Genomic DNA, 12,564 nt, shown 5'->3' on the forward strand with positions numbered 1-12,564 from the left:
AGAAGAGGAGGAGGAGGAGAGGAGGAGGAGGAGAAGAGGAGGAGGAGGAGAAGAGGAGGAGGAGGAGGAAGAAGAGAAGACTGTACCGAGGACAGAGTCAGCTGTGGGTCAGAAACAGGGAGGTGACACTGGAAAAAAGCAAGGACTTCGGACTAATTAACTTCATTCTTTTCTGTATTTTCCATATCTTGGAGAGTTCCCTCCCATATCTAGCCAATTCCTAGAGAGCGCAAAGGACTCCCCTTTGAGATGCCAAAGCAATCCAGAGCCAACAACCCCTGCCATCAAGTCAGTGTTCTTACACTAAATCACCAGAGCCAGGTGGGAACAGGGATTAGCACCACGGGCCACCGCCTAGGACACTATTCTACTGGTGAGTCCTTAACTTGAACCTGATAAGGGCTCTGGCCCAGGCCCAGCCAGTATGCTTTCTAGCCACTGACTTCTTCCCCGCGAGGCCCTGTGTGTCTGGCTGTGCCCTGCCTCCTGTTTCTTTGTGCAGAAACACCGTGACAGCCGTTTCTCCCACGTCTGCTATTTGATTCTACTTGAAGCAAATTCCTAGTGCATTGTAACACACCCAGAGGAAATGAAGCCGCTACAATTAGCAAAAGGGGACTATAGAATGACCCCGGATGCTGTCTGCCCAAACCTTGCCAACACACCCTTGGGTTTCATTGACCTGCGGTGATCTAGTGGGCAGTGAGGTTCTAGAAACCCCAGGCCAGCGGCTCCCAGAGTGGGATCCTGGGACCCTTGTAGGTGTTGCATCACTACACGCGTTTAGAAATGGAAGCCTTGGGCCCTACTCCAGGCTTTACCTCAGGAATTCGGAGTGGGGCCTGGAAAATTGCTGCCCAAGTGATGAGGATGCTCAAGTCTGACGTGGTTAGAGAAGTAGGTGTGGGTCCAGCCACAGCAGGCTGTCAGCCATGACAAGGAGTGTGGCTTTGTTTCAGGTGTGAAGGAAGTTACAGGAAGAATTTAACAGGTTTCGGCTGTGGCAAGCTATGCTGTAAGGAGCTGGTTTTCCAGAGGGGTCTCCTGCAGCAGCAGAGGGGACACTTGGTTTTGGGGAGTGGGGGTGAGCAGAGTCAGCACAGTAGCAACGGCCACAGGTAAGCCTGCATTTCAGCCCCTCCTGTAGCAGCGGCCTGGACCATGAGGCAGCTACTGTGAGCAACTCTAAGCCCCAGTGTCTGCAGCCTGCTGTCATCTCAGTCATACACCCACAGGGCCAGGGTATTTCTGTAATCTGACACCAGCCTCAGGCTCCGAGACTCTTCTCAGTGAAAATCTCCACTAACCCCACAGCACCTCTCTGATAGCTGGTGTGACTGGGAGGGACAGATCTGTGGTTCCTGGAGGAGTCAGGTTAGCAATTCTGAAACGTAACAAAACGAGCACATTTGAGGCTCTGTAGGACAAAAGATTTGCGGGGCTGGAGAGATGGCTCAGGGGTTAAGAACACTGGCTGTTTTTGCAGAGGACCTGGGTTTGATTCTTAGCGTCCACAGGATAGCTCACAACCATCTATAACTCCAGTTCCAGGGGAGCCAATACCGTCTTCTGGTCTCCATGGGCACCAGGCACATACATACACAGACATTCACGCAGGCCGAACACCCATGTACATAAATAAACAACCAAGCCCAGGGATCTCCAGTACCCACACCAGTTCAACGCAAGTTTTTAGGGTGAAGGCTCTCCTCAGAAAGCTGTAGTTTCTCAAGTTTCTTATGGTAGCCCACACGCTGCATGTCCCCGCTACTCAGAAGGCAGAGGCAGGAAGGTGGTTCAAGCCGCAAGTTGAGTCCCAGTCTCTAAATCGGGAGGTAGGTAGGTCAGAGCCTCACCCAACCTTCAGTTTACAGGAAAAGCAAAGACCAGAGGACCGTGCCAAATGGATGTAATTGGCAAATGTGACAATTTGGAAAATTCCCAATGAATTACAAGGACCTGAGGGGACCCATCCATACATGAAGCTGCAGCAACTCCCGTAATATAGAGCACCTTACTTAAGTGATCGCGTCTGGAGCAGGCACAAAGCACCTGTCCTGCCATTTTGAACTCAGCCTCCATTTTACCTGCAGGGTGAAACAGAGTTCAGGTTCGCAGGCCCTGGGGGAGCTGGGAACCTTCCAGTGGCTGACCCACCTTCTCCTAAACCACAGGAACAGTCGTTACGCATCTCTAGTTCTCGATTACAGCTATTTCTAACAGTGGAAGGAACAAACAAATCCATTGTGTCAGCTGGCAATGACGGAACTGAACATTCAAGGAAGCCCCTAATCTCTTAGTCCCGATTGGAGAAAATTTTAACTGTAACTTGGCAAGAAATGTTTGTGATTTTGTGCTTAAATACTTGCTTCAGCTGGCATTCAGGGCTGCGGTTCAGCTCGGTTCTGTGGCCCTGATCAACCAGCCCCCGCCCCCTCTCTCTCCTTTTGTGCTGCTCGGCATTAAATCTTGTCTTGCGGTATCCTCTGGTGTCTGCTTGGGTTGATTCGGAGCCTTGGGCCACAACAGTAACTCCATCAATTACAAAAAAAATTGGGCAATCAGGGAAAATTGCATCTGAAAATTTAGAATAATTAAAAGATACTGTAAGGCCTGACATGTGACTCATACCTATAATCCCAGAGCTTAGAGGACTGAGGCAGGAGGATTGCTGGAAGTTTGAGTCTTGCTTGCTACATATTTAAGTCCCATGCCAGATGGTATAGAGATCCTGTCTCAAAATCCAGGAAGCCTGTCAGCTCTTTTAGATGCCTTGTCAGGTTTTTTTTTTTTTTTTTTTTTTTTTTTTAAATAAAGGCCCTGATCTATGAGATGTGTGCTTAAATATGGATGAGCTTCATGGCTGTAACTGTTTTACCATTAGTTTTCAGTGTAGCTATTCAAATTTTCTGCACATGCTAGGTAAGGATTCTGCTGAGCTGATCCCCACCCTGTGATTTGCTTCCACTTTGAAGACAATTTACTCTGTATCTAACCAATCCGTGTGTTCTGTTCCATACTGCTCAGTGTTGCTGTAGGAGGCCACTTGTTTTCTGGCTTCTCAGCCCCTAAATAATCACACAGAAACCATATTATTTGTAATACTGTTTGGTCAATAGCTTAAGCATATTTCTGGCTAACTCATGTCTTTCAAATTAACCTATCTCCATTAATCTGTGTATTGCCACAAGGTTATAGCTTACTGGGTAAAGTTCTGGTGTTTGTCTCCAGCAGAGCTCCATGGCTTCTCCTGACTCTGCCTTCTTTCTCCCAGCATTCAGTTTAGTTTTCCCCATCTACCTCTGTTCTGTCCTGCCAGGCCCAAGACAGATTCTTTATTAACCAATAAGAATTCACAGCATAGAGAGGGGAATCCCATATCAGTGTGGTGACATTTGTCATCGGACACTGGTTAAAAGACAGCTGGGCAGCCACACTTTCCCTCAATGTGAACAGTAGTCAAAGGGCAAACTGCCCGTGCCCACTATAGCCCAGAGGAGGAAGCATGGAATGAAAAAGCCTTGGGCTTCCACCAGCTCCCACCGCTCTGGGGCAGGAACGCATTTCATTTTCACCTTTTATTATTTATTTCACCACGTTGCCTGGGCTGGTCTTGAACTCGTGGACTCAAATGCTGCTCCTCCTTCAGCCTCCCCAGTAGTTAGGACCATAATACACTGCTGTACCCAGCTGTTCCACTGAGTGTTGGCTTGAGAGAGTCTCAGGTACCCGAGGCTGGCCCTGAACTCGATCCTCCCACTTTTTCCTCCCAAGTGCTGGGATTACAGGTGTGAATTACCATACAAGTTTTGTTTTATTGTTTAAAGCAGATGGAACCTCAGCTCTATGTGGGTGCTCATCTCACAGTCCAAGAGAGAAGGAGATGGCTGTCTGCTCACAGCCACATGGCTGACTGGTGGCAGTCTGGCACGGATGGGACTCTCGGTATCCAGTGCAGACCCCCTGACAAGCTGCCTTGGCATTTGCTCAGCTGTGTGTTAAAGCTTCATGCACATAGCCCTAGCTGTTCCAGACAGGGAGCCCTGTTCACCTTAGGAATCTCGAGGAAAACTGACCCCAAAGTGGAGAAAACATTACAGACTTCTGCCAGAGTAATAGGAGAAGAAAGAATAAATCCAATAAGTGAATGCTGATTCTAGGCAGTATAAACTGTTTTAGGAGATTACCATAATCCCTCAGTGACTAACAGGCAGGGGAAGGGAGGCAATTGGTGCTAACTAATGCCAAGTACAACTCTCTATCTATTCTCCTCACGGCAAGAAAAAAAGCTATGAGTAGTTGTGATTTCTAAAAGCCAAATTTAATAAATTAACAACTGCATGCCAGGTAAAAATATAACTTTACAGCTGAAAACCAATAATTTAACAGAAAACACCGTGTGGTGCACTTGTACTGGTAGGGTAGCTTACTGAAGCGGCAGACCCGCAGACATCCTGCTTTGCTGGAGAGAAAGCACTATGGTAGAGGAGAGAGCTGGGGAGGAACCGAGTGTGGGGTGGGTGGATGGCAGGGCGCTGCCTATGCGTGTGTGCGCGAGTGTGCAAGCGTCAGAAACCGATGGCAAAGTCATGACAGTTTACTCTGGGCAGCATGCTGGGTGACAGGCACAGGAAACCCAGGGCAGAGAGGCAGTGCAGGTTCACGTCTGAGATTCCTTGATGTGGGGTTTCCTCACCAAACAGGGGGTCATGCAGGAACTTGAGTTTCTCTTAACATGATAAACACCCAGGATTTCCAGACCGGAAAGCGTGTGTTTCGGTTTTACAGGGACAGCTGAGTGGTGCTACAGAAATGACAAGGAGTTCCTTCATTCAATCTGGGTGTTTGGCCAAACCTTTAACCCAGAAACAATTCAGCTAGCAAAGCTAATTAAATTACTAGAAAACATTCCTTCATCTGTGAAACATTTTTTTCCTCAAATCAAAACTCTAAAATAAAATGTCTTCATTTTTGATCAGCAGCTCCACCACCAGTCTCTGATAGCGTATGTCGTTGAGGGCGGCCATCGGGTCTAGTTCTGGGGATCTCATGAGGGTTGGCCCAAACACGATCCCAAGGTTCTCTGCACTCATCAGGTTCTCCTTCTCGTGAAGGGTCACTCTGAAAACACAGGGAAGGACAGATGACTTCAGTGACGCAGGGGCTCCAGCAATCTGAGCACCCAGATGAAAGCCAGAGTCACGCCCAGGCCTGTGGCTACTGGCCAGCTCTCCCAGGCTGCTTTCCTGTGCTTCTCAGAAGCTTCCAGGAATGCGACTTCTTTTGAAGTAGGTCATGTTGATAAAGATTTTAAAGTCCGTGTGGGTTCAGATTCTAGAGGGGGAAGGAGAAGAGGTCTGCCCTCCCCTTCCTTGGCTCTCTGGCTCCCCTTGGGCCTTTCTGCAAAGTGAGACTGAGTGTCTAGGAGAGCAGCTGTGGGGGCAGGGAGGAGTGGCCTACAGTCAGGACAGTCTCGGGTCTGTCTCTCTTCCTAGCACCCTACAGCATCAGAACAGACCATCTTAGAGAGTGATTCTTATTATAGAACACAGAACTAAAGTCAAATATGAAGCCGACTTTAACTGACAATGGCATGAGTTGTGAGCACACCCAAAGGAAGCATGAACTCACGCACGGCGCCTTTAAGTGGGAAAGAGCTGGGCATGGTGGTGCACACCTTTAGTCCCAGCACTACAGAGGTGAGGCAGAGACAGTAAGTCACGGGTCAGCCGGAGTCACACAGCAAGACACTGTCTCAAAATCAAAGACAAGAAGGAAGAGGAGGGAGAAAAGAAGAACGGGGCGGGCATCCACGCGTGTCTGAAATGCACGTGTGCTTCTGGACAATGCATGCTTTGGGGCATTTAGAATTTGTCTTTCTAATTGAGTTTGAGGCCCTAAATCTGCTGACGTCATAGAACTGTGAATTTTTGTTTCAGCTGGTAGAGATTGATCACCATCAATCATAAAATAGCTTAAAACTCTTAACGGGAAGCATTCCTCCTGACTCCATCACTGTGTGCCACTTTCCGGTGTTGGTAAGGGCAGTAAAGTAGTCTAAAATCCCATCACAAGCTTGAAGTGCTTACTTGAAGTGATAAGCTAAGAATAAAGTGAGCTGCCCCACAAACTGACGGCAGCAGCCCTCTCCTCCTCCAAAACACTCACCAGTGTCTGCAGAACAAGAGCATCCTTACAAGCAGGTCCTAGAAGGGCAAGGCATGGATGCCAGGGTACTGCAGGGTACAATATTTTTAGCACCCTCTACCAACTAATGTAATTTCCCACAAGACAATGCCGCTATGCACCTACGCGTTCACTCAAGAGAACATGTCCTCTCTTTCACCTTTTGCTTAATTTTATTCTTGAGATCTGGCTGTAATACAGCAGTAAGCTACAGGCTGCACTTGCCTCTTCAGATGGGCCATGAGGTACCGGAGGGTCTCGCAGTGGGCAGGCGGCAGCTGTCTCAGTGCTTCATGAAGGGTCTCCAACTGCTCGTCAGGGTCCATGATTTCTACAATAGCAAGGAGATAAGCGCTAGTGGAAAACGGATGGGAATGCTTATGGAACACTCTTCCATGCTTTTGCAAAGCAAGCAAAAGTGATTTCTCACAGAACAAAAACAACTGTCCAGTGCCATCCCAGGTTCAATGTGGGGACAGGGTTGATTTTTCCCACCTGTAGGTCTTGGGTGCAGCAACTGAGGAACTGGACACACTAGAGATCTGGAATGTAACTGACAAATCCAGACACATGGAGACTCACAGAGAAAGCCTTACACTCTAATGAGTTCATCTGAGAAATTATGGACATACATATTGCTCAAAATATTTGTATACCACAGTATCCAAGACAAGCTAATCCACGGCCTCTTGTGACTCCTGGCAAAACCTTATTGATAATCTTTTCTTCTTTTTTTTTTTATAATGACATTGTTTTGCTTTGCAGTGGTCGGGGCAGAACCCATGCCTCATAAATACTAGGCAAGTTCTCTACCACAGAGCAATACCCCAGCCCTTCATTTTTCTAAGCCAAGAAATATCTCACCTAACATTTGTTTGCTGTAGTTATTATATTGTGTGTTAAGTCAAAGCATGAGGACGCCCCAATTCTGAGACTGTGTTCTGAAGAACACACGGCAGGCAGCTCTAAGTGTGCTGTGCCACGGTGGGGTACTAGGAGAAGGGGGTTCTTCCAAAGGAGTCTACCTGGAAGGGAAGACCTCCCTCTGGACCTCAGATCTGTACTGAGGGCTCACACACCAGGCTGTTACTGTGGCAACTCTGCTCGATCTATCAATCACACCTGTAACACCAACAGCTGAAGCTGTTGCAACCCTGTGCTCTTGAAGAAGCACCACAGCACATTCTCACTCTGCTTACAAGGAGTGCTGTAAATGCTGCTCTCAGCCCAACCACAACAAGGTCATGCACTGGAGTCCTTCAAGTGCTGGGAAGGTTCCACTTGCCCAGAAGCCTTCTGTCTGTTTCAGATGGACAGCTCAACTCTGGTCTCGCTTGTACCCACAGCAGCTGGAGTACAACGTGTACCGTGTACACCGTGTACACTCTGTACACCGGGCCCAGTAAAGGCCAGGGAAGAACAAAGGCTGAGCTTCGAGTGTGGCGAAGCAGGCCAGATGATTCTCAAAGTGTGATAGTGTCAGAAGCTTTTTAGTTCAAAAGAACTTTTGACTGCTTCGCAGCTTTGGTCCAAAGCTTCCTCCATCCCTGCTTCATTTCTTTATTACAAAGAATGTGTTCTTTGTCTTTTGCCATGATAGATAATGCATGACTTCCAAATAGTGGGGACTTTAAAGGGTATCTGTTCATAACACAGCTATTTTCTCAGACACTGAAATTCAGTAATTGAATTTCTAGAATAAAGAAAAGGAAATTCTGTTTACTGTGGAAAGCTAGCTCTTAGTATAGGGCTAAATTAATTTGAAACTACATGATTTCAGAAATTAAAAGCAGATTTTCCTTTTTAATTTCTATAATTCATCTCGACTAGGAGAAGCTTGAGACAGTGGGAGGCTGCAGAGAGCACTGGTGCGCTAGCTCAGGGAGCTTAGCTCCTCCTGGAGGGGTGGACAGTAAAGACCGAGGCCAGCATCGCTGCATAGACTCCACAAGGAACGGTGAGACAGCCCAAAGGATGCAAGCGCTGGGCACTTGGACTTGAAAGGTCAGGAAAAAGCTCACTGTGAAGGAAAGATCTTGAGTACAGCCTCAGAGTGAAGGAACGTGCTGAGGAGGGAGGAGGGTCCCAGCTGAACGGAGCTGAGCGCACATGCTGGTAAGACTGGGGGCAGTGGGGCAGATGCGGCTGCAGATGAGAAGGAGGGGTGATGTCAGAGGAAAACACTTTTTCTCATGTTAGCTGGGGCAACTCAACTCTGAAGATTTACGGAGAGGAATGGAAGGCTATGAACGAAGTTGGGCTGTAAACATTTAAACGTGCTATTTATTTAGGCACTTATTTATTTGTGTGTGTGAGTATGCATGAGCATGTGGTGGCAAGTGCTGTTTACCCGCTGACCCCGCCCACTGGCACCAACGTTCATTTTCTATGGTTCCCTTCCTCTAGGTGCCATGCAGAGCGCACACTACAGAAGGGCACGAGTAACGGCAGGAAGACCAGTCCAGCAGCTAACACAGAGCCCAGGGGTCGCGACAGCACTTTGGAGATGCCAGCAGTATGAACGATGAGAGGCTGTTTTATTCTGAGTATTTCCAAGGTAGAGTCCATGAGAGTTCCTGATGGGGAACGTGTAAGAAAAACCTGAGAACAAGGAATGATCAAGGTTTGGATGCAGACCGTTGGGAGGGAGGGAGGTCTGGAGGATAGCGCTATCTGAGATTTTCAGATGGACAAATCAACGTGCTGACCTGGATGAACCTGCTGTTGCAGAAAGAGCATCTTCCCCCTGTATTTCCAACTGGTTCCAGTGGGAACATGGTAAAATGTACTGAATACCTGACTCAAACTGACCAGAGAGTCTCCCCTGGACATCAGCCCCCCCCTCCCCCCTTCTCCCATGCACGTAAGTATTGCCCATTGTCAATTTTCTAGAGAACGAAACTTTTAGTCCCAAGACCGTTACAGCGTAATTTAAGAGGTAAGCAGGAAAAAATGGAAGGTGTTCAGAGACAACTGGGTATCATCAGATTAGCGGTCATCAAATATAGACAGTCCGGCATGTGGGGGACGGGAGGGCATCGCGGCGGGCAGGTTTCTCTAGAAACAAGTGGGTTTCGTGATTGTCACACCCGTCCACCATCAGTGGCCTGGCTGTCTACAGAAAAGCAGCAAGAGCACAGGTACTGGTGGTTTCAAGACAAGACTGAAGCCGGGCAGTGGCCTTAAATCCCAGCACTCAGGAAGCAGAGGAAGATAAATCTGAGTTCGCGGTCAGCCAGGGCCATACAGAGAAACCCTGACTCAACAAACAAATAAACCAAAACCAAAACCAGGAAAACCAACCAACGAACCCAACCTCCAAACTAAAACAATGAATTAAAGGAAAAAGTCTAGCTATATAATCGCTTAGAATATTTATTTAGTGACTTAAGTCTGTGCATCTCCAGGTAAAATTCCAAGCTTAATAGTCAACAAATATTTAACACCTAACTATTACTGAAATGAGGGACTACCCAGGCCCTGAGGAAAATAACACCTGAGGTGGCAATTATGTCCTGAAGGGATGCCAGTGCAGCAAGGAAACCAAGTCATGGCCACCACTGCCCCACAATGGGAATGAGGCCCAGGGTGGGGATGGGGAGGACCAGGAAAGGTGGTCCAGGAAAGCGTGGATACTGAGGGCTAGGAAGTAAACACTCGGGCCTGGGTCAGGAGCTAATTAAGGTGCACCTGGAGCATGTACTGTTAATGCTCTATAGAGAAGTTCAGTAGAGAAGACCCAGAAAGTTCTCCCTGCCAGGCTCATCCAAGGCTGCACACTTAGGAAGAGATGTGACTAAGATCTGGAAAATAAGTGCTCCGGCTCCTGGTCTGGGGACAGTCCCCCACATGGTTTTCACCATGGTTACAGAGTGCTCACGGATGCTGGCTTCTGAAAAGAACCTGTAGGAAGGCCTGCCTCTGGGCCTCTGTTCTAGAGCAACAGAGTCTCCACTGGGGAACAGAGGAAGAAGGGGTGGCAGCCTCAGACTTCAGGGCTCCAGAGGCTGTGCAGCCTGCAGGGTGATCTGGCTCTGCACACCAGCATCCATCTCCTGCCCTCAGCCTCTCTCGTCAGCTGTCATGTGGGAGTTGGGGGAAAGCTGCTACAGCACAGCTCCGCTAGATTTTGCAGAAAAAAGCTTTAACCTAATTGATTTCTGCTGTGAAGGAGTGGTAAACAATACCAGAGATTTCTGGGGGGTGGAAACTGAGATGTTTTAAAGGTAAGGAGTTGACTACATTAGCAAGTGTCACCTAATCCTGTCCATCACTTGAAGGGGGTCTCTTCATCGTCACAGGTCTTCTCCTGGTTCCTGCAGAAGCTAGGCGGAGTGCAGAGTAGACAGAGCAAGGACCTCAATGAAAGAAGGACAAACAGGTTGGGGTGTAGGACCACTTTCAGCAACGTGACCTTGGCTAGTGGCAGGCAGCTCAGTTATAGCTCTGTAATTGCCAAGGCCTTTGCTCTTGCTTCTGTATTTTTTGAGGGATGCCTGAATTAGACACTGAAGCAGGAAGCTGACTCCAGCGGGAAAGGACACTGTGTTCACAGCCATCAGCACCACCCAGGAACCATACATGTACAGGAAGCACGGGGAGGGTACCAGGGGCTTTGGTGTCACACAAATCACTTACCAGTTTAGATTATAAAGGAGACATTTTTTTCTCTCCATTTGGGGGAAAAGGGGGTTTGCTGATTTCAGAAAGGAAGGTTTCTGAAACAAACCCCACAGCAATGGCAATTGGTTTGGAAGAAAAACAAAGGGAAAGGTGTTCCTAGGCAGTCAAGGTGGGTGGGAAAGAAGGTGAGAGAACGTGGAGCCCAAAGCCTCAGGATCTGACAAGAGGCTTGGGTGTTTCCAGTTTGGGTGTGAGGTTCAGAGCCAGGCTGGGTGAGTAGCCCTCCACAGGGGACATGCTTCCAGTCTGGGGCCACAGCTGAGGGCTGCCTGCAAACTCCCTGGACAACCACAGCCAGTACCGAGTCCACCCTAAGATGGGACAGTTAGTGCCACCCACACCTTCTAACTTCTGGTCAGACTTTCTCAAGCTGGACTGAGAACAAAGGATACCACGGCTCTGTGAAAGTCCACGTGAAGAAGCAAAGCAGAGGAATCACTACATCACTAAGGAAGTGATGCTATTATTTAAAGGGAGGACATATGAGTTTACAGACAGAAGCAAAATGACAGGAATAGATTATCTTAAAAAAAAAAGTGATGTCAACACCTAAAATCTGTTAAGATTTCCCTTCTTTAAAGGGTAAGATGTGAATTTCAGGTATGAATTTTGAAACACAATTTTGCAAATGATCCATTTTCTTCTCAACTAGAATTAAAAAAGGAAAAACCAAAACTCTGGCTGAGGCCTGAGTTCAGTTTCTTAATTCTGAAAACAAAGCAAAACCAAACAAAGTCCTCGATGATGCAGAGCCATGTTCCCGGGAGCACACACTGATGAGCCACAGGTCATCTGTGAGCTCTGAGGGCCTGCACACTCAGGGTAAGTACCGAAACTGACAGGAATGTTTGCTGAATCAAACAAGACTGTAGTCTTGTTCCGACCTTGGGTTTATTTTACTGGACACCGGTCAACGTCCAAGCAGTACGGTACAGATTATTTTGGAAAAGCAGCAGAGTACAAAACTAAGGGCAGAAGGCATGGATAATCTGGGCTAGAGAAATATAAGTCTTGCAGACACTTGGACTGGACCATGGAGAGAGCTGCAGGGGATGAAGGGCAGGAAAAGCGGTTACTGGGGAGAGGCAGCGTACTGGGTGGGGGACCCACACGTTTGTACTTACTGGCAGACTCTATGAACTTGGGGTAGGCATCATACGTGATGAGAGGAATTGGCAGATCCCTGAAGTACAGTTTAAGTGCACCAGTGATAATGTTGATATCTTCATACATGTTCACAGAAATATCCGCCTTTTCACCATCTTTTAAAAGAAAAAAGTAAACACTGAATTCATAGCAGAATCATTTTAACATGATTTGTGCATGATTAGCTTTTAAAGATACGTAACACTTCATAATCAATTATTTTATTCTAACTGTATAGAAGTTTGCTGGGATGTATACAGTTTAGGACTGGACAAGTGTATGCTTGGGTGGCTAACTTAACCCCTGGCTATGATGTTTTTGTTAGTTAAGTGATATTTATTTTAAAATAAAACAAAAAAATGCATTTTCATTACTAGCAACCAACACTCTAGTTTCTAAGGTTGAATTCAGCATGAAACATTATCTATACTAGTGACCCACTTTGGTAAAACGGCAGGTAATTTTTCTCTTCTTAAGCTACTTATTTTTCCTTTTCCTTACTCAGCTGTGCATGTATGTGTGTGAGAGAGAGAGGGAGAGAGGGAGGGA

General features: G+C 47.4%; 1 protein-coding gene across 5 annotated transcripts in view; it reads right to left on the reverse strand.

Annotated features, from left to right (window-relative positions):
* Positions 1 to 4,299: 4,299 nt before the first annotated feature.
* Chn1 (chimerin 1) overlaps positions 4,300 to 12,564 on the reverse strand; it is a 154,854-nt gene continuing 146,589 nt past the window's right edge. For all 5 annotated transcript variants that reach the window (XM_005346583.2, XM_013345934.1, XM_026777441.1 and 2 more), the window contains 3 exons: positions 11,994 to 12,131; positions 6,412 to 6,517; positions 4,300 to 5,121 (listed from right to left, as the gene is read on the reverse strand). In XM_005346583.2, the coding sequence (XP_005346640.1) occupies positions 4,950 to 5,121; positions 6,412 to 6,517; positions 11,994 to 12,131 (416 nt within the window). In that variant the 3' untranslated portion in view covers positions 4,300 to 4,949. The remainder of the gene's footprint in view (positions 5,122 to 6,411; positions 6,518 to 11,993; positions 12,132 to 12,564) is intronic.

The sequence above is a fragment of the Microtus ochrogaster genome, chromosome 4 (assembly GCF_000317375.1).
Source record: "Microtus ochrogaster isolate Prairie Vole_2 chromosome 4, MicOch1.0, whole genome shotgun sequence".
In the NCBI taxonomy this organism is placed as follows: Eukaryota; Metazoa; Chordata; class Mammalia; order Rodentia; family Cricetidae; genus Microtus; species Microtus ochrogaster.